Source organism: Notothenia rossii, assembly GCF_949606895.1.
Source record: "Notothenia rossii genome assembly, chromosome: 5".
Classification (NCBI taxonomy): Eukaryota; Metazoa; Chordata; class Actinopteri; order Perciformes; family Nototheniidae; genus Notothenia; species Notothenia rossii.
The window spans coordinates 44,802,025-44,825,498 of record NC_136903.1 but is presented as its reverse complement, the minus strand read 5'-3'; the positions used below and the strand labels follow the sequence as shown (position 1 = coordinate 44,825,498).

Below are 23,474 nucleotides of genomic sequence, written 5' to 3'. Positions count from 1 at the left end.
ACTCCCAGGCCCCCTCCAGGATCCTTGCGAGAGTAAAAAGCTGATCCGTTGTTCCACGACCAGGACGGAATCCGCATTGTTCCTCCTCAATCTGAGGTTCGACAATCGGCCTGACCCTCCTTTCGAGTACCTTAGAGTAAACTTTCCCGGTGAGGCTGAGTAGTGTGATGCCTCTGTAATTGGCACACACCCTCTGATCCCCCTTTTTAAAAAGGGGAACCACCACCCCGGTCTGCCACTCCTTCGGTACTGTTTCCGACTTACACACAACGTTGATGAGACGTGTCAACCATGACAGTCCCTCAAAACCCAGAGCCTTCAGCATTTCTGGGCGGATCTCATCTACCCCCGGGGCTTTGCCACTGTGAAGTTGTTTGACGACCTCAGTGACCTCCCCCCGGGAGATTGGTGTCGATCCCCCGTCATACTCCAGCTCTGCCTCTAACATAGAGGGCGGAGTTGTCGGGTTCAGGAGTTCCTCAAAATGTTCCTTCCAACGCCCTAACACTCAATCAGTTGAGGTCAACAACGTCCCATCCTTACTGTACACAGCTTGGATGGTTCCCTGCTTCCCCCTCCTGAGGTGTCGGACATTTTTCCAGAACAACTTTGGTGCCGCCCGAAAGTCCTTTTCCATGTCTTCTCCGAACTTCTCCCACACCCGCTGCTTTGCCTCGTCCACGGCAGAGGCTGCTGCCCTTCGGTCCCGTCGGTACCTTGCAACTGCCTCGGGAGTCCCCCGGGATAACAAATCCCTGAAGGCCTCCTTCTTCAGTCGGACGGCTTCCCTGACCACCGGTGTCCACCAGGAGGTTCGAGGGTTACCGCCTCTTGAGGCACCTAGGACCTTGAGACCACAGCTCCCCCCGCGGCTTGGGCAATAGATGCTTTGAACACCGACCACTCTGGTTCAATGTCCCCAACCTCCACAGGAATGCCCGAAAAGCTCAGCCGGAGGTGTGAGTTGAAGGCCTCCTGAACTTGGGCCTCCTCCAGACGTTCCCAGTTCACCCGAACTACACGTTTGGGCTTACCAGGTCTATCCAGAGGCTTCCCCCGCCACTCGACCCAACTCACCACCAGATGGTGATCAGTTGACAACTCCGCCCCTCTCTTTACCCGAGTGTCCAAAACTTACGGCCTCAGGTCCGATGATACGATAACGAAATTGATCATGGACCTTCTGCCTAGGGTGCTCTGGTACTACGTACACTTATGAGCATCCTTATGTTCGAACATGGTGTTTGTTATGGCCAATCCATGACTAGCACAGAAGTCCAGTAACAAACCACCACTCCGGTTCAGATAATATCATCAACCTTTTTTTCAAAGTAGTTAACAAAGTCGCTTGACAGAAGGGAGGAGGGGGAAGGGGCTTTGGGGGGGTCCAAGAGGGTTGAGAAGATAGAAAATAGTTAATAGTTAAAGGTAATGTATTCAGCACAGTCAAAAATGCTAGAAGCAGAGGAAATGTATGAAAGTACAAGTGTTAGCTGCTGGAATCAGCCGAATCAAAGCATCACAGATCTTGAGGACTTGATGGTATTTTCATAATCACTTGTGTAACCCCTGGTTACTAAGGCACTGAGAAATAACACTGAGTAACATGTCAACTTTATTTTAAGGCTTAGCACTACATACAGAAACAATATAAATTATTTGAAACTAAAATAGAAACAATATCGATACACAATATGCAATTTAGGACAACATGATTTAGACAATTCTTCATGAAAACATTTAAATGAGTGTGATTAGATAAATCCCCTGTCCATTTAAAGTGGTTGTAAAGCAAGGCTAAGCCAATCAAAGTTTAGACCCGCCCCGTGTCTGCCCGTCTACCAGGAAGTGAGATCAATCAATCAATCAATCAATCAATCAATCAATCAATCAATCAATCAATGTTTATTTATATAGCCCAATATCACAAATGTTACATTTGTCTCAGTGGTCTTCACAGTGTGTACAGAATATCAGAATGGCAATACGACACCCTCTGTCCTTTGACCCTCACATCGTACAAGGAAAAACTTCCAGAGAAAACCCACAGTTTAAAGGGGAACATGGGAGAAACCTCAGGGAGAGCAACAGAGGAGGGATCCCTCTCCCGGGACGGACAGACGTGCAATAGATGCCGTGTGTAAATTGAAAAGATAATACATTCACAACATAGGTAGTCCCAATGTTTGGAAATGTATGTGTCTATAATAAGAAGATGAATCCACAAGGATGTCAGCAATCCTGTGGGAGCCATCAGGGAAGTAGTATGGTGAGAGTCTCGCAGGACCGCAGAGACAGGTTCAGCCACGACTCGAAGTCCAGGACTCAGAACCAGTGCTCAGGATAGAGCATTCCCCTCTCGAGTCTCTTCTCAAGTCCCCTCTCTAGTCCCCTCTCAGGTCCCCTCTCGAGTCTCCTCTCGAGTTCCCTCTCGAGTCTCCTCTCGAGTCCCCTCTCGAGTCCCCTCTCGAGTCTTCTCTCGAGTTCCCTCTCCAGTCTCCTCTCAAGTCCCCTCTCAAGTTCCTTCTCAAGTCCCCGTTCAAGTCATCTCTCGAGTTACCTCTCACGTCACCTCTCAAGTCTCCTCTCGAGTTCCCTCTCGAGTTCACTCTCAAGTCCCCTTTCAAGTCACCTCTCGAGTCCCCTCTCAAGTCCCTACCCAATGTCCTGGTCCATTGGAGGTTCCGCTGGGGGTCCTGCCAACTCCATGTCCTGTCCCATTGGGGGTCCCGCCGACTACTCTTCTGCCGGGGGTCCTGTCAACCCTATGTCCTGTCCCGTTGGAGGTCCCGCCGACTACTCTTCTGCCGGGGGTCCTGCCAACCCTATGTCCGGTGCCGTTGGAGGTCCAGTCGACACCTGTTTCGTCGAGGGTCCTGCCAACTCCATGTCCTGTGTCGTTGGGGGTTCCGCTGAGAGTCCTGCCGACTCCTTGTCCTCTTCCGTGGGGGATCCTGCCGACACCTGTCCCGCCGGGGGTCCTGCCTACTCCTTACCCTGTTGCGTTGGTGGTCCAATCAACACCAGCCCTTGCTCCATCCGGGGTCCCATTGACCCCAGCCAATGTCATGTCCAGGATCCTCTCTACGCCTGTCCCACCGGCTCCGGTTCCTGTCCGGCCAACACCGGATCCTGCCCTGAGAGCCGCGGTCCCTCGAACCCGGCCCCCTGAGTGCCGTGGTCTTCGCCCTCGAGCCCGGCCCCCTGACTTTCCCGGCCGCGGCCCTCGCCCTCAGGCCCGGCCCCCTGACTCTTCCACCTGCTGCCTTTGCCCTCATACTCCGCCCCCTGATTTCTTCCGCTGTGGCCCTCGCCCCTTTATTAACTTAGCCTTGCCCCCGGGCCGTCCGCCATAGACCCCGACAATGAACTCTGCCTTGCCCCCAGGCCGTCCGCCCGAGACCCCTTCCTGGTCCTCTGCCGTGCCCCTGGGCTGTCAGCCCAAACCCGTCCTCCAGACCCTCTCCACCCACTCTTTTGGCCCTAGTGATGCTTCCTCCCTGTCGTTAGTTTCCCTTGTGTGTCTGATTGTCTGATTGTGTTCACCTGTTGCCCTTGTTTTTCTCCTTCCCTGCCCGGCTGTTTCTCGTCTCGTGATTACCCCTCCCTGTAATTAGTCTTGTCTCTTCCTGTGTTCATTATTTGTCGTTCATGTCTCCCTTCATGTTGGTCACAGTCACCTTTTGTTTGGATGCTACCTCGTGCTACAGTACCTCTTCATGGATTCTTGTTTTTTCAGCTTTTGTAAATAAATATCGCCTTTTGTTTCATTTTGAAACCTGCTTCCCTCCTCAATCTGCATTTGGGTCCTATTTTTCCCCAACCCTGACACAATATTAAATAGGGATAATTAAAACAGAAGTAATAACACTAAATATATATCAAAATAGTTATAAAATAAATAGGTACAAATAATTAAAACCAGGATACTCTCAAATTCAAGGTAACTGAATATATATGTATATCAAATGTTTATCTGAAAGAAAGAGGGAATAAATATTATAGCTTTCTTTACCTTTTCCAAACAACGTCTGCTTTGTGTCTTTTCACCTTTGTTGCACAGTATCCATTTTCTCCTATACTTCTGATGTGCTGGTCCACAAACTGACATTTCTACATTTGTATTAGAGAGGTTTGATCGAAACTGATTCGTATAAATAATTCTGTGCTCAGCATTCACTTTTGGTGCATGTGTTACACTTGACTTTGTTGAAATGAGGCAAGAGGACATGGAAGGCAGACAAGAGTGAGCCTGTCGAGCCTGTTTGTCATTTGAAGACCTTGAAAACACTTTTCTCTTTCAAGCTGTCCACTGCAGCATATACTGTACTACAGGAAGAACATGTTATGTTACATGCAAACCCGAGGCGGGATTCGAACTGGAGTTCACCAACGCCCCTTGATCTGATGACCAATGCTCTAACCACTGTGCCAAAATGAAGGCTTCTCTCAGCCTTCTGTTCTCAGAATTGCCTCAGAAAGTCATCACCAACTGTCAGTCCCCCTCAGCTATATGCAGCATCTTAGCATCATTCAGCCATTTTTTTTGGTTTCCAAAGCTGCGATTAACCCCGTCCCCAGCAGCAGCTGTTTTCAGTCAGCTCTGATAATATCACTGTACACCCGCTGTACAGTACACTGCCTGCTCCAAAAATGGCAGATAAATGGCAGAGAGTGTTATCATAATCAATTATTATGCTTATGGTTATTATGCTAGGACCAACAGCTCTTTAGCTCACAGTGGTGTAAAGTAACCAGGTAGATTAACTTAAGTACTGTACTTAAGTACAATTTGAGGTACTTGTACTTTACTTGAGTATTTCAATTTCTTGCTACTTTGTACTTCTACCCCATTTCAATTCAGAGGTAAGTCGTGTTATTTTCCTCCACTACATGTATTTAATACCTCTAGTTACTTTACAGATGTGGATGAATGGTGTGAAATATAATCAAGTGTTAAATCAGACTTAAGTTCCACTTGGAGTAAATTCACAAGCTACCCTGCAGTATACAAAGTCATTCAAACTAGCTGCACCTTTACCAGCTTTGAGAAAACTTTAATGATCAATCATTATAAAACATGGGACCCGAGGAAAAAAAGTGTCTTCCAATTTCCTTTTTTGTGTGATTTCCTACCTATTTATGGTTAAAAAAACATCTTGCAATTTAGACTTTTTTTATTTTATTTTATTTTAAAATGTCAGTATGTCCACTGTAGAGGACGTCGGGACCATATTAGATTGAAAAGACAGCCAAAATTAACAGATAGAATATGTAACGTATTATGGTTAGAGAGTGATATTAATACAATAATACATTCACCTTTATTTAAAACATGAATAAGTAATTGATCTGAAGATTGCTGTTTATTTGGTCACTAAAAAACTTAGTTTGGTTTTTGGTGAATCTTTCCAGATCTTCAAAGACTTTGTAGTCAATGTAGTGGGAAAAGTACCTCATTGACTCCAGTCGGCACGGGCTGTAGGGTCATCTTGGCTAGTTGTATGGATGTGGTCTCCATTTGACCATGCTCATAGAAACAAAGCTGGCATTCCTGAGGCAATTCTCATTTTTCATGGCTCCACTTAAAATAAAAACAACAATAAGACATACGTGCTACTCTTGGCCCACAGAGGGCCATGTCTTTCCTGCTCTTCCCTATCTCTCTCTCTGTCTGTATCTGTGCGCTCATGGAGCCTCCTGCATCTTCCCTCCCCCCCCTTGTTCTTGACCCTCTTCTATCCCAGGTGTGAAATCATCATCTCTCTTATCATCTGAGAGCTCAAAATCTGAATCTCCCTGAACTATCTGGTACAGAAAATGTCTGCTTCAGTTCCGTCTCCTGCAACAATATTGAGTCATAAAGTCCATGAAGATGGTCCTGACGTCCACTAGAATGGACATTTATAAAAGGGCTGTTATTTGAAAACTTGAATTATTTAATTGCTTTCAGAACAAATTATATAGTTCCTCTCATGTTAATAAACAAGAATATATATGATTTTCACGGTAAAAATTACAATTATTCAGCAATATTTGACTTCTCCTCCTGCTTCTATACAATTTTGTTTTTGGTATGCCAGCCATTTTGGATGAAAAGAAAGAGGAACTTCCCAGCATGCAATTTTAACCAATGACATATCACTGGAAAGCCCAGGATGTCCTCTGTACAGTACATCAGGGATTGATAGAGTAGCTCAAAAGAGTCAAAGGAGATGCATGTTAACAAAATGTCCACTACAGTGGACATTTTCAATGGGCTGGGTCCCAGGAGGATATATTATTCTGAAATGGACGAATCTGCATAATGACTACTTTTACTTTTGGTACTTTAAGTATATTTTGATGATAATACTTTTGTACTTTTACTTGAGTAACATTTTGAATGCAGGACTTTTACTTGTAACAGAGTATTCATACACTTTGGTACTTCTACTTTTACTTACTTTACTATCTGGGTAAGCTCACTCTTCAAGAAATGTTCACACCCTTGGCAGCCATAGTTTTCCTGCCCTTAGAGACTGAAATCACACTCGCATTTTTGCAAACAAATTTAAGATATGGTATATGCCAAAACAGAGCTCAAAAGTGAGCGAATGGCTGCTGCATGTCTGAATGGATAAACACGTTTGCCATAATAACTTGATCAGGTGATATGCCAATGGTGTGATAACAGCTTATTGTATCACTGTAAGCTGAAACAGAACTTCATCCAGTGTTGTGTTTCTTTGAATACTCAGGTGGATGGTGACATTCCCACGATAGTGAAGAGAAACGGCCATGAACTCATACTGGATTTCATCAGATCAAGACCTCCCCTGAAACCAGTAAGTGGGTTTGGCCTTTTAATAGAACTTCACTGCAGCATCGTGAAGAAGTCGGCACATTTGATTTCTTATCCTAATTAAATGATGATTGAGTTGTTATTTCTCCGCGTAAGGTTTCAGAGCGCAGCCTCCCCCCTCCCCTCCTGCAGGAGCAGTGCCTCCATGATAAGGTTCTGGCTGGGATCAAGCAGGAGAGAAAGCTCCGGCCTGTGCTCCTGCCCAGCTCCAGACGTAAGAGGACTTCACTGTTACAAGGGGGGGGGGGAGACCACCATGTTTGTACCAAACTGAAGGCCACCATAGGTTTTCATTACATTACATTTAGAGGATGCTTTTACACAGAGCATCTTACAATGAGTGGAATAAACCATAAAAATACAAACTCAGAAGACAGAAGATATATGTAGACTTTCTGCTGCATGTTAGTGGGGAGCTTGTTCCACCATTTACAGTAGGAGCCAGGATAGCAAACAGGCGTGTTTTTGATGAGGGGAACCTGGATCACATTCACAGTGAGGGAGCAAGGCAAGGCAAGGCAAGTATATTTATATAGCACCTTTCAACACAAGGCCATTCAAAGTGCTTTACATCAATGAAAGAAATTAAGAAAATGGTATTTAAAATCAGTCATTAAAAACAAAGATAATAAAATAAACATTAAAAGAAAAAATACATAGATAAAAGTTACAGTGCAGTTTAAGATATGACTAGTTCAATTAAAAACAGCGGCAAAAAGAAAAGTCTTCAGTATAGGGAGCTGATTGGCTGATAGATATAATTGGACGATGAAACCCTCTTTAATGGTCACACATGCAGAGCAGTGAAATGTAGTCTCTGCTTTTAACCCATCCTAGTATAGGAGCAGTGGGCAGCTATAGTACAGCGCCCGGGGAGCAATTGGAGTGGGGGTTGTCCGATGCCTTGCTCAAGGGCACCACGGCAGGGCCCAGGAGGTGAACTGGGACCTCTCCAAGAATCCACACTTGCAGAGTGACGTGCACGTGCTGGAACGTATGGTTTAACCATGTCCTGGATGTAGGGAGAACTGGATCCATTCACAACACGGTATGCGGGTACCAGTGTCTTGAAGAGGATTCGGCAGTGAGGAAGCAGAGGAGCAGTGCAGTGTGGGAGAACAAGTCAGGCTGCTGATTCTGAATTAGCTTCAGAGGTCGGATGGCAATAAAGGTAGACCAGCCATGAGGTATTTGGAGTAGTCAACGCTATGGAAAGGGAGGGATGAGCAACAGACTGTATCACTGAAATACTGTAGTGGCGAAAATGACAAGGAAATAAAACAAAATAAAATGGCCGCTAAGCCACCAGATAGTGAATCTGACGCATGGGGAAATGACCCACATCCAGTCCACATTGTCCTGCAATCTTTCCTTGGTCACCCTTGTAAAACAAAAAATGGCCTATAACTGGGGCACTAATCCCGCCACCACGTGTCTCCAATATATACATGAAGAGGAGCCCAAATCCGCCAAATGCTGCAGTCAAAATAAAAGCATAAAACAGCTACTTTAACTAACTTAAATTACACTAAATAATAGGTACATTTACAATAAACAAATACAGCAAGAAAATACATGTTTAACTACGAAATAATATAAAAGAATATATAACTCGAACAACTGATGTCGCCCATTGATTTGTGGACAACCATTTTGAAGCCTTGTGTTTGGGAAAATGGGACGTCACTTCATTAGGTGACAAACACTAACTTCATGTGAAAGGTTGAAAGTTGTGATAGAAAAACTCGAACACCAACTCAACCAGAGCGGCTTGTCATCACGAGGTTGCTATGCCCCAAAGCATACCCTGCTTTATGAATGTAAATAGAACCACAATTTTCACACTGATCATCACGCTGTATTGAAGAAGACTTAAAAGAAGTGACAGGGATCATGAACTAGTTAAACACGTGTTTACCGAGATAATAGTTGCTTGATGGAACTCAAACGATAACGACAATAACTTTCACTGTTTTGCTCCTGCTGTTCTATGCGGAAATAAATGTTGTACTGAAGCTGAATGGACAAAGCCAAGTTAATAAACAATGACGACAGACTTATCCTGTCCTGCGGCCGCTGAGGGTCACTCCACAGTTCAGAGCTGCAGTTTTATGCTGGAGTGTGTAACAGGAGTATTTTTCCATTTATAGCTCCTGTACATGTGGAGGTGGCATTGTGTTTCATTAATATTGACCAGCTATTTATAAATGAAGGTCAGTTTAATGCCACTGAAAAAATAATACCTGAAGAACACTACACTGACTGCACACATTGCTTAATTCAGAGCTGCAATGGGATATTTAAAACAAAAACACAGAGTATCAGAATTCTGGAAATTACATTTTCGGCAATACTTTAATTGTACGCTGTAAAGAATGATGTCCTAATGGTTAGAGGAACTGTTATATCTCTCACAGGCTCCGTCCTCTACTGGACTCTATGGGTACTACCCCTTGATCATATCATGCATTCATCCACTGAGGCTTCTGTGGAGGAAACTTCTGTGTAGCAATGCAGTGGGAGTCACCGACTCATGAAGGAGACGCAGGACGAGCAGGAGTTCTGATGTCAAACACTGATATTTAATACAAGCATCCGCCGGAGAAATTCACATCACAAGTCACACAGTCAAAGGTTCTGACTGCACGGGTGGGTTGCCATGTCAAATCTGATCAGCCTCGCATCTTGGTAGACCTTTTAACTAGTTTACAGAGAGTCAAATCCACATATTGGGGATGGGCGTAAACATCTGCATACACAGGAGATGACTCTCACATCTGTGGAGCTAAGAAAGCCTGCGTTCTCACAGTCGTAAAACCCCCCTGTGCCCACCAGGTCAGGCCATAAAACCTAGTATCAACATACGACTGCATTAACACATTCCTTACGGGAGATTAGAAGCAGGGATGGTTGTAAATGTCAACACACAGAATATGTTAAATGTCTAGGAGTAAAGACAAAAATATTTCCTCACAGTTCCTCCCTTTTTATCATTTATTGATAACTTTAAAACATTAGTCTAATAATAATTTGGTCAATACTTAAATCAATAGGCGTGTTCAGATTTGAGTGTGGTCTCACCGTACATCAATTACATCACAAAGTAGAATAATATTGAAACATTCAACCACAATGATTGATACAGACAACCACAATAGAAAAATCATCTCTCGTCAGTGTTTGATCATCTTTAGTCAAAAGCACAATAATGGACACACATAAAACACAGATGCATAATAGCAAAAACATCTACTTTAAAATAATATGTTTTAACATTTAACCATTAGTTGATCTCACTTATCAACCTATAAAATCAAAACCGTTTAAAGTTTAAAGGTTTACTTTAAGGCAATCACTAGTCAAAAGCATTTAAAACGTAGAATCATAAGAGATCCAGGTGAGGTATAAAATCAGGATCACAAGAGATCCAACTGAGGTATAAAATCAGGATCATAAGAGATCCAGCTGAAAAACTCACAGTTAAGGTATAAAATTCACAGTGGTGATTCGATCAATTTGTAATCTGCAAAATTACAGTGTCCTCAATATTAGGATTACTTTACGTCTACTTCATTACGCTTTAGTCAAGAGTAAGGCACTCAGTCTTAATGAAATCAATACATTCATTTTAATCAGGTACATTGTTCAAAATCTGAAAAGGAAAAGTCAGACATTTATTGTGTAGTGTAACAACCTGAAAGGGAAAAAGCCAAAATATATATTTTTTAATCCGAGCATCAATTTTAATTTATTGGCCATCCGCTGTAAGGGGGAACCCATGGATCGGATGCCACGGTTGAGACCCACGGGTCTGGAAGCCCGGCGTCGTACATCATCACAGTGTCATCAACGGTGGTGTACCCCATCAGTCTCTGTGGAGCCTGGAGGGCGGTTTTGGTAATCTTTTGCAAGACTAGTTTAACTACAGTAACTAGGCACACTATCAGGATTAGCACAGCTAAGATAAACATTGAAATGGTAACAGCAATTTTAACAAAACCCGCTCCCCATGACCCAAATGTTCCAGTTAAATCCCCAAAATGCAAACCCATGAGTTTTGTGCAATTCTTTTATTCCCCTAGCAGTATCATGAGCCATATCCATGACCTCAGGTGTAGCATCAGAGATGAAAGAACAACACTCAGATCCAATCACCTTGCATGTGCTCCCCTGTGCTGCTAGCAGAAGATCCAATGCCATGCGATTCTGTAATGCCACTCAGGGCCGGCCCTAGACTTTTGGGGGCCCTAAGCAAGATTTTGTTTGGGGGCCCCCCTCACTCTAGCGCATTCTCACTACACACAACACGGAACCAACTTTTGTCTTATGATGTTAGTATGAGCACACATATTGTACAAATAAGCATGTAAACACTAAAGTGGGACCTGAGAAGAGCAGCACAGTCTTTAAATTGACTACAAATAACTACCTAGGCTATAACTAATGACTATATAAACTCAGTGAACAGAAATATAGAAACTCCTCAGTCCTCAGTGACATATGTTTTGTTGTTGTGGCTCTGAGTCTGTACTCCAGCACATTAGATTTGAAATGAAACAAGGACTATGAGGTTAAAGTGCATACTGTGACCAAGTATTAAATATGACTACTTTGTTGAAGTGTATGTTAATTTGTCCAATATTACATTTGATCCCCCATTTTAGGGGAACAAAAGTACTCTGACAAATGAACATAAACTTGAATAAAGTAGTCATATCAGATAGCACTGATGAACTGACAGTACAGAATAAAAAGACTGACAAAGTGACCATCACTGTTCAAAGATAGATATTTTTAATAAAAAACACTCAACACTAAATAGAATATATAAATAGATCCAAAAATACCTTTAAAGGATTAAATAATATGTGCAAAACAAACTGCTTAACAATGAAATGAAATGTAAAAAAACAAATGCAAATACAAATGTTCCTCTCGTACGTACAGTCAGAATTGTTCTCTTCTTGCTTTCCTGGAGGCAAAGTCATTGATGACCTGATCATAGGAGATCTGGCTGCCAATCTGGTGGTTTATGCTGATTATTGCCATTCCACTCAGGCGATCCTGGGCCATGGAGGACCTCAAGTATGTTTTTATCAGTTTGAGCTTCGAGAAGCATCTCTCTGCGGACGCCACTGTCACTGGAAGGGTACAGGCTATTCTCAGCGCTATCCAAAGATTTGGATAGATCTCACACAGCTCGTTTTCATTTAAGAAGGTGAGCATCTCCAATGTGGTCATATCTTCTTTGGGAAGCTCTGGAAGGCTTTGCATCTCCATGGCTAGCTCTCTCCAGTCAACGTCTGCCTCTTCGCCACAGGTCAATGTTTTTCCCAGCAGGGCACATTGGTCTGTAAGTGACTCATCATCCAGATTATGGAAGTTGTGAAGCACTCCAAACGTGTCTCTTACTTCCCCCAGGGACTTGAATCTGTCCTCCAAAGACTGGATGCCACAGTCCACCACAACATTAAAGAATCCTGTTTCCAGTCTCGTCATGGCATCAGCCACTGCCTCGTCAGCTGCCTCGTAGGCAAAATGCCTCTTTTTGCTCCGCAGCCTCTTTTCTTTCAGCACTGCCTCAACATTCATATTTCCACAGAGCTCTTTTGCTGTGGCCTGAGCATCTGTGAACCCAGTGGCCCTGTAGGTTACCAGCGATGCTTTGGTTTTGTCTAAGAGACTGACCGCAACATCCAGCTGCATGTTGACAGACTGAAGGAGCTTGCTAACTGTATTGATCTTTGACAGAATATCATACCAGACAACAGTGCAGATTTGGAATCTAAATGATCCAATTTCTTCTGCCAGGGATTGGGCCTCAATTCTGACCATGAGATCATTTGCGTTTTCCCTCACCTCTAGCAAAGCCTCCCTGACCTTATCCGTTTGGTAGCGCAACGGCTCAATGCTATTCACTCTGCTCTCCCACCGCGTCTCACTCCAGGACTTGAGAGTGATGTCCACATGTTTTTTCAGGATGGTCCACCTCTGGGGAGAACCTGAAAACAAGGTGTACAGCTTCTGAACATTACCAAAGAAGCAAGTAGCATCTATTGATCCTTTGGCTGAATCCGCCACCATCAAATTCAGTGTGTGGGCTGCACAAGGAACATACAGAGCTCGAGGATTCTTCTCCAACAGCCTGGCCTGCACCCCTTTATTTCTGCCCTTCATGTTTGCACCATTGTCATAGGATTGTCCTCTGCAGTCCTCAAAGGGGATCTTCAGCTCCTCCAGCCTGTTCAAAATGAGTGTAGACAAACCAAGCCCTGTGGATGCAGGGGCTATGATGAACCCCAGAAAGTGCTCCCTGATCTCAGTCCTTTTCTTCACACTCACTGTTCGAATCACAACAGTCATCTGCTCCTGGTGGCTGACGTCTGGGGTGCAATCCAAAATGATGGCAAAATACTTGGACTCTTTGATTTCAGCCACCATTGCTGCAAATATTGTGTCACTGATACAGGACATGAGTTCATTTTGGATTGTTTTACCCAAGTATGTAGTGTAATTTCCTCCACTGTCAATGCGTCTGATGTGTTCTTTCAGAACAGGGTCAAACTTGGCAATTAGCTCAACTTCTTTGAGGAAATTCCCGTTGTTGTGGTTATGCAGGGTGTCAACAGTCCCTCTAAGTCCCAGGTTCCTCTCTGCTAGAGATTGGATGATGGAAACCAACCGAATGAGCACCTCTCTCCACCTCTTCTTCTCTGCCCCCAGGAGGTACAACTCTGTTTTGTCTATTGTCTTCCCTTTTCTAAGACGGAGCTCTAGTTCCTTCCAAGTCAACACACTTTTCACATGATCTGGGCTGTTGTCGTGTAGCTTCAGTAATCCGCCAATATTCACCCAGTCCTGTTGTCCCTCTGTTATGAGCTTTAATGATTTCTTGGAAAACAACTTGCAGCAAAAGCAGTAGACTGAATCATTGTTCTTGGAGTATATTAACCAGCTTCGCTTAACTTTCTCACCATTTACAAGTGTTCTAAACATGTAATGATAATGAAAGCTTCTGTTGTTTGGTGTTTTCGGGAATACAAAATCTCTGTCCACCTGTACTGGCCCCCTAATCACCAGATCTGTACGTACGTGATCGTTAAGTACTGATGGCCACCCAGTTGGATCCATTGGTGAACCAGAGAGAAAAGGAGTAGAAGTTACAGAGGTAGGTGTAGTAGGCGTAATGGTACTGCTCTCAACTTCAATGGGTACAGAAATACCTATAGGGAAATTAATTTTAAAAAATAAGTTTTTGTTACTTGACATGTTTACAAGTTGATGTTCCTGGCAATGAACAACACAGTTGAATGATTGAACACAATAGTAATAATAATATTCATAATAATAATAATAATAATAATACCATGATTGATTGGACATATATAGTGCTTTGCTTTTCTTGACAAACAAAGTTAAGGTCTCTTTGATGTAGGCCTAAACTTACCAGCATTGTCAGAGGTGGTTTCTTCAGTGATGGAAGTTGATGGAACTGCTATGGAATAAAGAAGTATATCATTGTTTAATATATGACTATAGGACTGTCTCTAGATCAGCTGTCTTTTCACCACTATGGCGCTGCTTTTGAGATAGCTCCAAAGTGCTGATCCAGAATCAGTCCTTAAAAACAGGTATCATCAAACTCCTGCCCCATGCATGACAGATATTTATTATAAGCAATGAACAGCGAGCTTGCTCAATAGAACTTCGATAAATGGCAATTGTAGCTAGCTCTATGGGCTTAATCTATACACTTAACACATCATTTACCAGCATTGTCTGAGGCGGTTTCTTGGATGACATCGGAGTCACTGGTGCCAACAGCTGACCTTGTGGTTTCACATTCACCAACAGCAGCGGTGGAGGTTGATTGACCTGCTATGGAATAAAGAAATATATGATTCGTAATGTAATGACTTAATATTCCAAATTCAGAAAGCTCTCACTTTGGGCCCATTTGAACTCACCAACAGTGTCCTCAGTGGACGTTGTGGTGTGTGCTGGCACCTGCTGTGGGCTTCCAAAGTACTTCAGAAGTGCTCCTGAGGAGAGTATGTTACAGAGTTAAGCTTTATGGAAACAGACTTGAAATGGAACATCAAATGGAACATACTAGCTTTATATAGCTAATTCAATATTCAGCCAATGAATACTTGCATTTACATGAACTTAGAACCCACACAATGATGTTTGGATAGTTCGATAGATAGATAGATAGATAGATAAATAGATAGATAGATAGTACTTTATTAATCCCAGGGGAAATTGGTTTACTTGGTCAAAATATGAAACAAGCACATATACCTAGCTAACATTAGCTACGAGTGTGACTTGCTGCCTGAGCTAAACTTTTCTAAAGTAAATTAATCAGTAACGTTAATAGCATCGCATTATTCTACAGAAAGGCTGAGATAATAATGATAACTTGGCTAGTTAGCTAGCTGTAACGTTAGCTAGAAAGTAAGTAGTAGTAGTAAGTAAGTTAGAATACTCCCAAATCCAAGTTATCCAACTATTGTTAGTGGGACACAGGACAGGAGACAGAGCCATAATATGAAGTTACATACCTTTATTGTCTTGCCTTTTTTCTTCATTAAGTTTTCTATTTTTTCGTTTTTGATCACCAGAGGCGTATGTCCTTTTTTTGCCAGACATCATGCAAACTGAAGGCACCACAGTTGAGCGCTCAGCTTTGCCTGCCTGCTCGCTCAAGTTGTCACAGCGTTACAAATGTGCCACAAAACCAACCAATCGGAGAACTTGAGAAGGTCAATTCTGATTGGCTGGTCGTCTCCAATCATATCTTCTATCTGAGATAGATGAGAGTAACACCTATGCCACGACGATTGTTTTTGTACTCCAAATATTAAGCAAAATATGTCACATTATATAATGACTGTTACAGAGTCATCATTTTGAGAAAAAGGCCTTCAAAGTTTTCTCTTCTCTGGATCGATCTGATTGATTATTAGCGGAGCAAATTATCAAAATAGTACGGAGGGAAGATATTTTCGTTTGGATTACTGGTCTGGGGGAAGCCCGCGAGTGTGTGTGTGTGTGTGTGTGTGTGTGTGTGTGTGTGTGTGTGTGTGTGTGTGTGTGTGTGTGTGTGTGTGTGTGTGTGTGTGTGTGTGTGTGTGTGTGTGTGTGTGTGTGTGTTTGTGTATTTTTGCATTTGTGTGTATTGTGGGAAAACACTCGAGAAACACCGGCTGTTGTTATGCCTGCTGTGACGTCAAGTTACTCCGTTCTCCGCTTTTAATTATGCCGTTACAAGCTTCAAAGTTGTATTTATCATCTGAATTTGCCGAAACAAGTTTAATATTCTGAAAGCCAATACTTTGTTTATTTGAAATCAGATGAAAACAAACTGTAACGGACCCTGCCGTGTTATCTATGATTACTATACACCTTACATTCATCATTTCAGCGGAGGGAGGGGAAGCGGCGCTGCGGAACAGCAGAGTGGCGAGTGAGAGCTGTCATCCTCCCTTTACAAGCTTCAAATGCCTGTAGCTAATGAGATTGAATCAGTGTTCGAATTACCCATTTGCTTTCGGGGGAGCCCTATTTATTTATTTTATTGCTAATCATATAGGCAGACCTGAAAGATCTATATGTTTCCTGCATTAGGTCAACATTGATCGCCAATAGCTTGTTTGGTAGGACATCTTTTTTTCTCCTCTCCGAAATCTCGATCGCTTTTTCGTTTGCCTGGCCCTTATGGTGATTATAAATCTTTTTCCGCAGGTTATTCTTTTAATCACTGCTGACTTTTCCCTGAATCCTTTCTTGTGAAAGGTGCACTCCGGTGGATTTTTCTGCGAGCGGCAGAGAGATCAATATACTTTTTGCCTCTTTGCAAATCTCATATCCACATTCATCAGAAAAGATGGAGTGAGTGGAATGAAAAGCCATGGATAGCTTTCATTCCACTCACTCCATCTTTTCTGTGTCCAGTTAAAAGGCAGGTCATGGGCATCGTCAGGTTTGCTAGTGCAGGTGGCGCCGGCGGCTGTGGCCGTTGTTGAAGCCTCTTCAGGCTCCGCATCGGCAAGCCTCTCCCTCGGTGTGGAGCTGTCAAACGCGACCCTAACGCCGCTTACAGCCGGCTAGCTAAAAGTTGTTCCGTTCACGTTGTCATTTTTAGAATCCTTCGCTTCTTTGCTTGTGAATCCAAAAGCTGCGAGGCATGGCTGATTTCGTTTCGCCATATTTTTTATGAACATTTCAAATACGCCGCCGGCATCGCCGCCGTAACCATAGCAACGTAAGTAGCGTAAAGAATGCAGCGCCGCCACGTACAGATGGCAACACCCAGAAATATTCACAAATATAAAACAAATATTCAGAAACTGTAATGAACAATGACTATTATTTATTTCAAGAACTTTTATTTACAGAAACTCAACATTTCTAATCTGTGTGACACAAATATGCAGCTCCCCCTATTTATCTCAAAGTCGGCCTTCAGGGGAGCTCCCTCCCTCTTCGGGGGAGCCAAGCTCCCCCTTGGCTCCCCCCCATTTCGAACACTGGATTGAATATAACAATCAAAAATAACAAAATATACACAGCTAGATCAGATCGCGTTTTAGATGCGACTTTAGAGTAGAGCAACGGTGTACTGAGATAAAAAAAAAATATATATATATTTTTTTATTTTTTTTTGCTAGGGGGCCCCTCAGTGGCTGCGGGGCCCTAAGCGGCCGCTTATGTCGCTTAATGGGTTGGGCCGGCCCTGATGCCACTGTTCTAACTTCCTGCAGTTCTTTGTGTTCAGCTAACATGGCTGTGTTGGATAGATTGAGGTGGTTTTCCACTACCTTGGAGAGAGCTAGCATTTCCTGCTGGGAAACATAAATACCGTACCAGGGCAGAAAAGCGCTAGCCACCTGCTGACCTGTTGTGATGGTCCTACAATTTCTACTTTACGGATCAAAGGGATCAGATAGGCTAGATCAAGGGTTCCAAAACTTTTCAGCCCGCGACCCCCAAAATAACAGTGCCAGAGACTGGCGACCCCCCACTATCACGTGGTGACTGGAAGAGAAAAAAAAACGTGTGCACAGGACGCTCGCACTAATAGGCGTATCCAAACACGCGCATAACGACAACACACAAGAACAGAACAGCCTGACAATCATGATATGATTTTACATATAGCAATTTAATATAAGATAACAGCAGAACTCGTGAGTCAAAGTAATCACCATGTGAATTAGGAGTGAACATTGTTGCGATGCAAACTTTAAAAGACATCAATTGTAGTAAACATATGAACATTGTTGCGGTGTAAACTGTAAAAATACATAAAGGTAATAAACATATGAACATTGTTGCTGTGCAAACTTTAAAGACATAAAAGGTAATAGTAACTAATAAACATATGAACATTGTTGCGGTGCATATTTACATTTGGGGAATACGCTATGTTTCAGCGTTAATCTCACCTAATGAGATGGGTGGGCAATATGCATGGAGCACAGCAAATCCATCCTGGGCTTAATTTTGGAGACGGCCACTCTGAGATCATCCTCCACGTTTAGACGAGATCTGTATTTGTTTTTTATGTATGGCAGTGCCGAGAAAGTCTTTTCGCACAGGTATGTGGAGCCAAACGGCGTCAGAGCTTCCATCGCGGCCTTGGAAAGCTGTGGGTATTCCCTCTCGACTGAAATACAGAACTCAGCAAGCGTCTTTGCATTAAAAGCTGTCTTTAATGTGCGGTCACTTGACAGTTCAGTCAGTGCGTCCTCCATGTCGGATGACAGATGACTTGCGGTCGTTAAGGTAAATGGTGATCTTATCCAATTATATTTTTCCGGAGCTGCTTCCTCTGGGAAATACTTGTTAAAGTGTTCCAGGAGGGCTTGCAGGTGGGTAGTGATAGACTTCTTCATAGAGTTAACACTAAGATCATTTTCCTCTATGAATTCCTCCAGCTCAGGAAACATGTCAATCCTGCCCATTTCAACTCGCGCAGTCCAGCGATCCACTTTCCTCTTGAATGCGCCAATTTTATCATTCAAGGACATGATGCTTGTGTTTTCACCTTGCAATGACAGGTTAAGTCCGTTCAGTCTGTCAAATATGCAAGACAAATATGCCAGCCTTGTTAACCAGTCAGGGTCTGTCAGGTGGTCAGCGAGCTGGGACCCATGCTCCATGAGAAATAAGCGCACCTCGCCCCGCAGTTCATACAGGCGGCTGAGAACATTTCACCTCGAAAGCCACCTGACTTCTGTGTGGAACAGCAGGCCCTGATGCTCCAATCCCAGTTCGTTGCAGAGATACAGCCTGGTATTGAGTGGACGGGATTTTATGTAGTTGACCATTTTTATCGCCGTCTCAAGAACACTTTTAAGCTCTGGGTCAAGCGTTTTACTCGCTAGAGCTTCTCTGTGGATAATACAGTGCGTAAAGATAACGTGGGGCGCCACTTGTAAGACTCTTGCTTTTAGTCCTCTCTTTTTCCCCAGCATTGCTCCAGCACCATCTGTACACACACCGATGCACTCATCCCAAGACAGTCCCTCTTCTTTTATTTTGTTGTCAAGTTTTGTGAAAATGTCCTCGCGTTTGCACTTTAGCTCCAGCGGGGTGCAAAACAGCATGTCCTCATCAAGTTTTCCATCAAAACTGTATCTGGCGAAAACAAGCAGTTGGGCAGATTTTGACATATCTGTGGATTTGTCTAACTGCAAAGCATATTTCCCTTTCTTCGCTCTGTCAATCAGCTGACACTTGATATCCTGGGCCATGTCCGTGATGCGCCGGGATATGGTCCCGTCAGACAGCGGCACTGCTTCCAGCTCCTGTGCCTGTTTATCCCCATGCATTGCCCTAAACTCATAGCGATAGCAGCAGGTTTAATTAGGGTTTCCCCGATTGTGTGTGGCTTTTTTGCCTGTGCAATTAAATATGCCACCTCATATGATGCCTTTTGAGCCTTGGTAGGGATTGTTGCTTGGTTAGTTATAACTTTCTTTTGGCCTTGCAATTCTCTTTGCTTTCGGCGGAAAAAATCTGCTGGTTTAGTAGCAAGAGAGGGGTGCTTCGTGTTTAAATGTCTGAGCATTTTTACGGGCTTTAAGCTCTCATGTGCAAGAACCTCAGTGCACACTACACATTGGGGATGTTGTGCTTCATTGATAATGAGGCATGTGAATCCGTACTGGATGTATTCCTCTCAATACTTGCGACACTTGGATGAAGGCTGGTCTGACTGCTTATGGACCGCCTTACGGTTGTCGTCTCCTCCTCCTCCTCCTCCTCTTCCCGCGCAAGAAGTCGACGGCCTTTGTGATGGCGCCTCTCCGCTCTCCTCCGCTGCCTTCTCCGTTGGCCTGTCTGCCTTCTCACTAGTTGGTATAAACCAACGTTTCATTTTGAAAAATGTATTAAAGAGCTGTTCAGAAGAAATATACTTGTATAGTTGATGTGTGTTTTACATCTCTGATATTTACTGTGGTGCTGTAAAGTGACCTTTGAGCTGCAAATGATACGTAAATCATTCGTAAATCTGTCAGAATCAAAATTCCTTTATTTGTCCCGCTTACCTATTAAACAGGCTTACATAATACAAAATGTCTATGCACACGTTATTATTATTAATAATAATACAAATAATAATAATTAAAAAAAATATATATATATATATATATTTTTTTAAAACACCTCAGGGGTCACGAGGATTCTGAAATCATCTCGCGACCCCCCGTCGGGGTCTCGCGACCCCCACTTTGGGAACCCCTGGGCTAGATAACAGGTGCCACAAACAATGTCATAAGGTACGCAAACGTAGGCTTTGTCCCCACAAACCATGTAAACTCTCTCTGGGAGGGGAGTTCCGGTTAATTTTACCTTTACTACGGTGTTACAGTCGCTGTGGCCCACATCATTGAGAGGGTAGAAACCCTCCTCCGTTCTGGAAGCAGATGGACACATTCCTCCAATCATGCACCACAACTGGGGGAATATAAACTGAACAGTCACGTGTAGGGGACTTACCTAGGGGTAACGGCAGCGAACAGTCATGTATTTGAACTTTAACTGAGTCCACTGTTCGGGAGCCAAACCAGGGTACGACTGTTACCAAGGCTTCAACCAACAAAGACTGTGTGTGTGGTTGAGGTGAACATGTTGGACTTGTAGAATTAGCTGAGCAATTAGTCTGGACTAGAACTAATTGGAATCTGTATTCAAAAGCTAGGTTAATGTATTTCTTTACATACATTATATAAGTCTTAGCATCATTAATCGTTTGAAACCATCTGGCAGGTAATCTTTATTTACTGTGTCAACAATGAGTGAGATTAAGCCCTCGTACCTTAAAGGTTGCTCAGAGCCTATGGGGTAGGAAAGGGTGTAACAATCATCTGCTTCATCGCTAATTCGGATGCTATATCATTCCAACTAATTAAACCGTAGTCAGCTTTTGTGAAAGGAATTGGGCTGAACATGGGAGAGTGCATGGACTCTGGCATATTTTGACACAGCCAACAGTTGCTAACATTGCGTTCATGTGCATAATCTAACATTAAACTCATTGCAGAATTGGTTTTAGTTTGTTTAGGTGGAGTGATTAGGGCATTCTTGGAAGAATCTACATAACTTCCTGGTGACTTAATTACAGCTGAATCTGGTTCAATATACGAACATCTAGTGACCCCTGTACTGGGACCTTTGTAATTGGGTGTCCATGTGGTACACATAGGATCATTCTTTAACTGTTCTTTAGTGAAACACCACATTTCTGGGGGTACATTTGCAATGGTGTTGAGTGTTATTCTTACCATCCGCTGTGAGACCTGGAACTGCTGGTACCCCGTCTCTGGATAGACGTTCCACACCCACAAGCCTTTGCTTAGAAACATAGGAAACACAACAACACAGTCATTTGAGTTACATTTTGTAATCGGACATTCAAAGGAAATATTCTGAGATCCTGTCTTGTGAATGAAAATAGCAGGAAAAGGGAGTGGCCTTATCTCGGGGCCCACTTTCCTCCTTCTTCTCTCTCTTTTTCTCTCTCTTTTTCTCTCTCGCACCTTACTGAATGTTTGTGTGGTGTTTGGAAACAACCTGATTTTGTTGCTAGGCAATGATGTGCCCGTTCATGTGTTTTGGCCTTCAGGGTCTGGGCCCTGAGTGGTCACCCTGTCTGCGCCCTTGGAAAAGTGCACCTTATACTCTCCCTCTGAGGGGCGAGAGCCCTCGCCACCCGTCGTCAGGACTGCCTCAGCTTCATCTAGCAGGGCTTCCTTGGCCAGGTACAGCAGACCCAGAACAAGGAGTATGAGGACCGCCCTCACACGCCAACACCCTGACCCTCCCCACTGACCGGTGGAGGAGACAGACGGCATCGTGAAGCGTGGATCCACTCTGTCCTACCTTGGACTTTTAAGGCTGTTCTGGTCACTACTAACACCTGGGAGACAAAACATATTTTTCAAGAGACTTGATTAGCACATTATCACCAATCTAAAAAGGGTGGGTGGGCTCCTCTCCAGGCTGAGGGAGCCTGTCATCCACCTGCCTGTGAAACTTTCTCAACATGTCGGTTAGATATTTCACATAGTTTAGACCAGTGGTTCTCAAACTTTTTTCAATCATGTACCCCCTTTGAAAAAAAAATTCAACCAAGTAACCCCTGATCAGCGCAAAAACAATTTGTTAAGGAAAAAATGCCTAAAGAGGTACAGTACAGCGCTGCACCATCAGTGTCTGATTTATTAAAACAACAACATGAGAAACACTTAAATGCTACATTTCAAATGTTTACAATCCATCACTAAATTCATGGCAAACCAATTTTAACATCATGCAATAACACTAAGACGACATTAGTTGCCTTGAACTGATCTTTTTAATAAGTTGTACTTACAATGTAGTGGGAAACATGGGCTTGAGCTTCACTGAGGAGCTTTGTCATTCTGACTGGGAGGCAACCTGCAGTTATTACACTTCGCGTTTTGAAATATGCGTAACTGTTAATATAAAAGCCACACTGCTCAAACTTCGTTACTTTTCCTAAAATTGGTATATTTGTATATGTATATATTTTTGGGGAATGAAGAGAAACAAATATATGAGCATTTTATGAGCACGGGATTTTGACCGCTCTTATAAACATATGCATAATGCTGCGCTATACTTTGCGGCCACACGCCGTTGTCAAGCAGCGCTTATTGTTTAGGTCCTTTTGAAAAGCAGGCAGTCATATCATTAACTAGAACTAGCTAGATCTGATAGATTTGGACATAAACGCAAGTGAAGTATAACCGGACGCTAGAGAGAGATCAGAGATCAGAGCAGCTGCTGCTGACGGAGAACACTCAGCTCTGCATTATCACAGCTCCGCCACTGTGACGGATCGTTGAGCCGAGCAAAATACACTAAGAGTTACAGATGTAGCACTTAATTTCAGACTCCAGCTTACAGCTTCCTGCCTACGACCTGCCTAAGACCAGTATAGAGGAATGTTAAGCCCTCCCACTATTTTCCAAGAGGGAGTTGCCAGATTTTCAATTTCAGGTTTTAACCAGGAGATGGCGCTTCATTCACAAATACAGAAAGACAAGTTTCATGGACTTTCAGTAGTGTTTTGAAGAGCATTTCAACACAT

At 43.3% G+C, this 23,474-nt stretch overlaps 2 protein-coding genes across 2 annotated transcripts in view; one reads left to right on the top strand and one right to left on the bottom strand.

Moving 5' to 3' along the window:
- spire2 (spire-type actin nucleation factor 2) overlaps positions 1–23,474 on the top strand; it is a 189,957-nt gene that overhangs the window by 53,471 nt on the left and 113,012 nt on the right. The window contains exons 6-7 of the mRNA XM_079681872.1: positions 6,741–6,827; positions 6,941–7,058. Of these exons, the coding sequence (XP_079537998.1) occupies positions 6,741–6,827; positions 6,941–7,058 (205 nt within the window). The remainder of the gene's footprint in view (positions 1–6,740; positions 6,828–6,940; positions 7,059–23,474) is intronic.
- Positions 11,622–19,686, bottom strand: LOC307041171 (zinc finger MYM-type protein 1-like; the record flags this gene model as incomplete). The annotated part of the gene is made up of 5 exons (XM_079684493.1): positions 11,622–14,067; positions 14,292–14,339; positions 14,615–14,722; positions 14,812–14,886; positions 19,356–19,686. The coding sequence occupies 5 exons, from the start codon at positions 19,684–19,686 to the stop codon at positions 11,792–11,794; spliced, it is 2,838 nt and encodes a 945-aa protein (XP_079540619.1). The 3' UTR covers positions 11,622–11,791.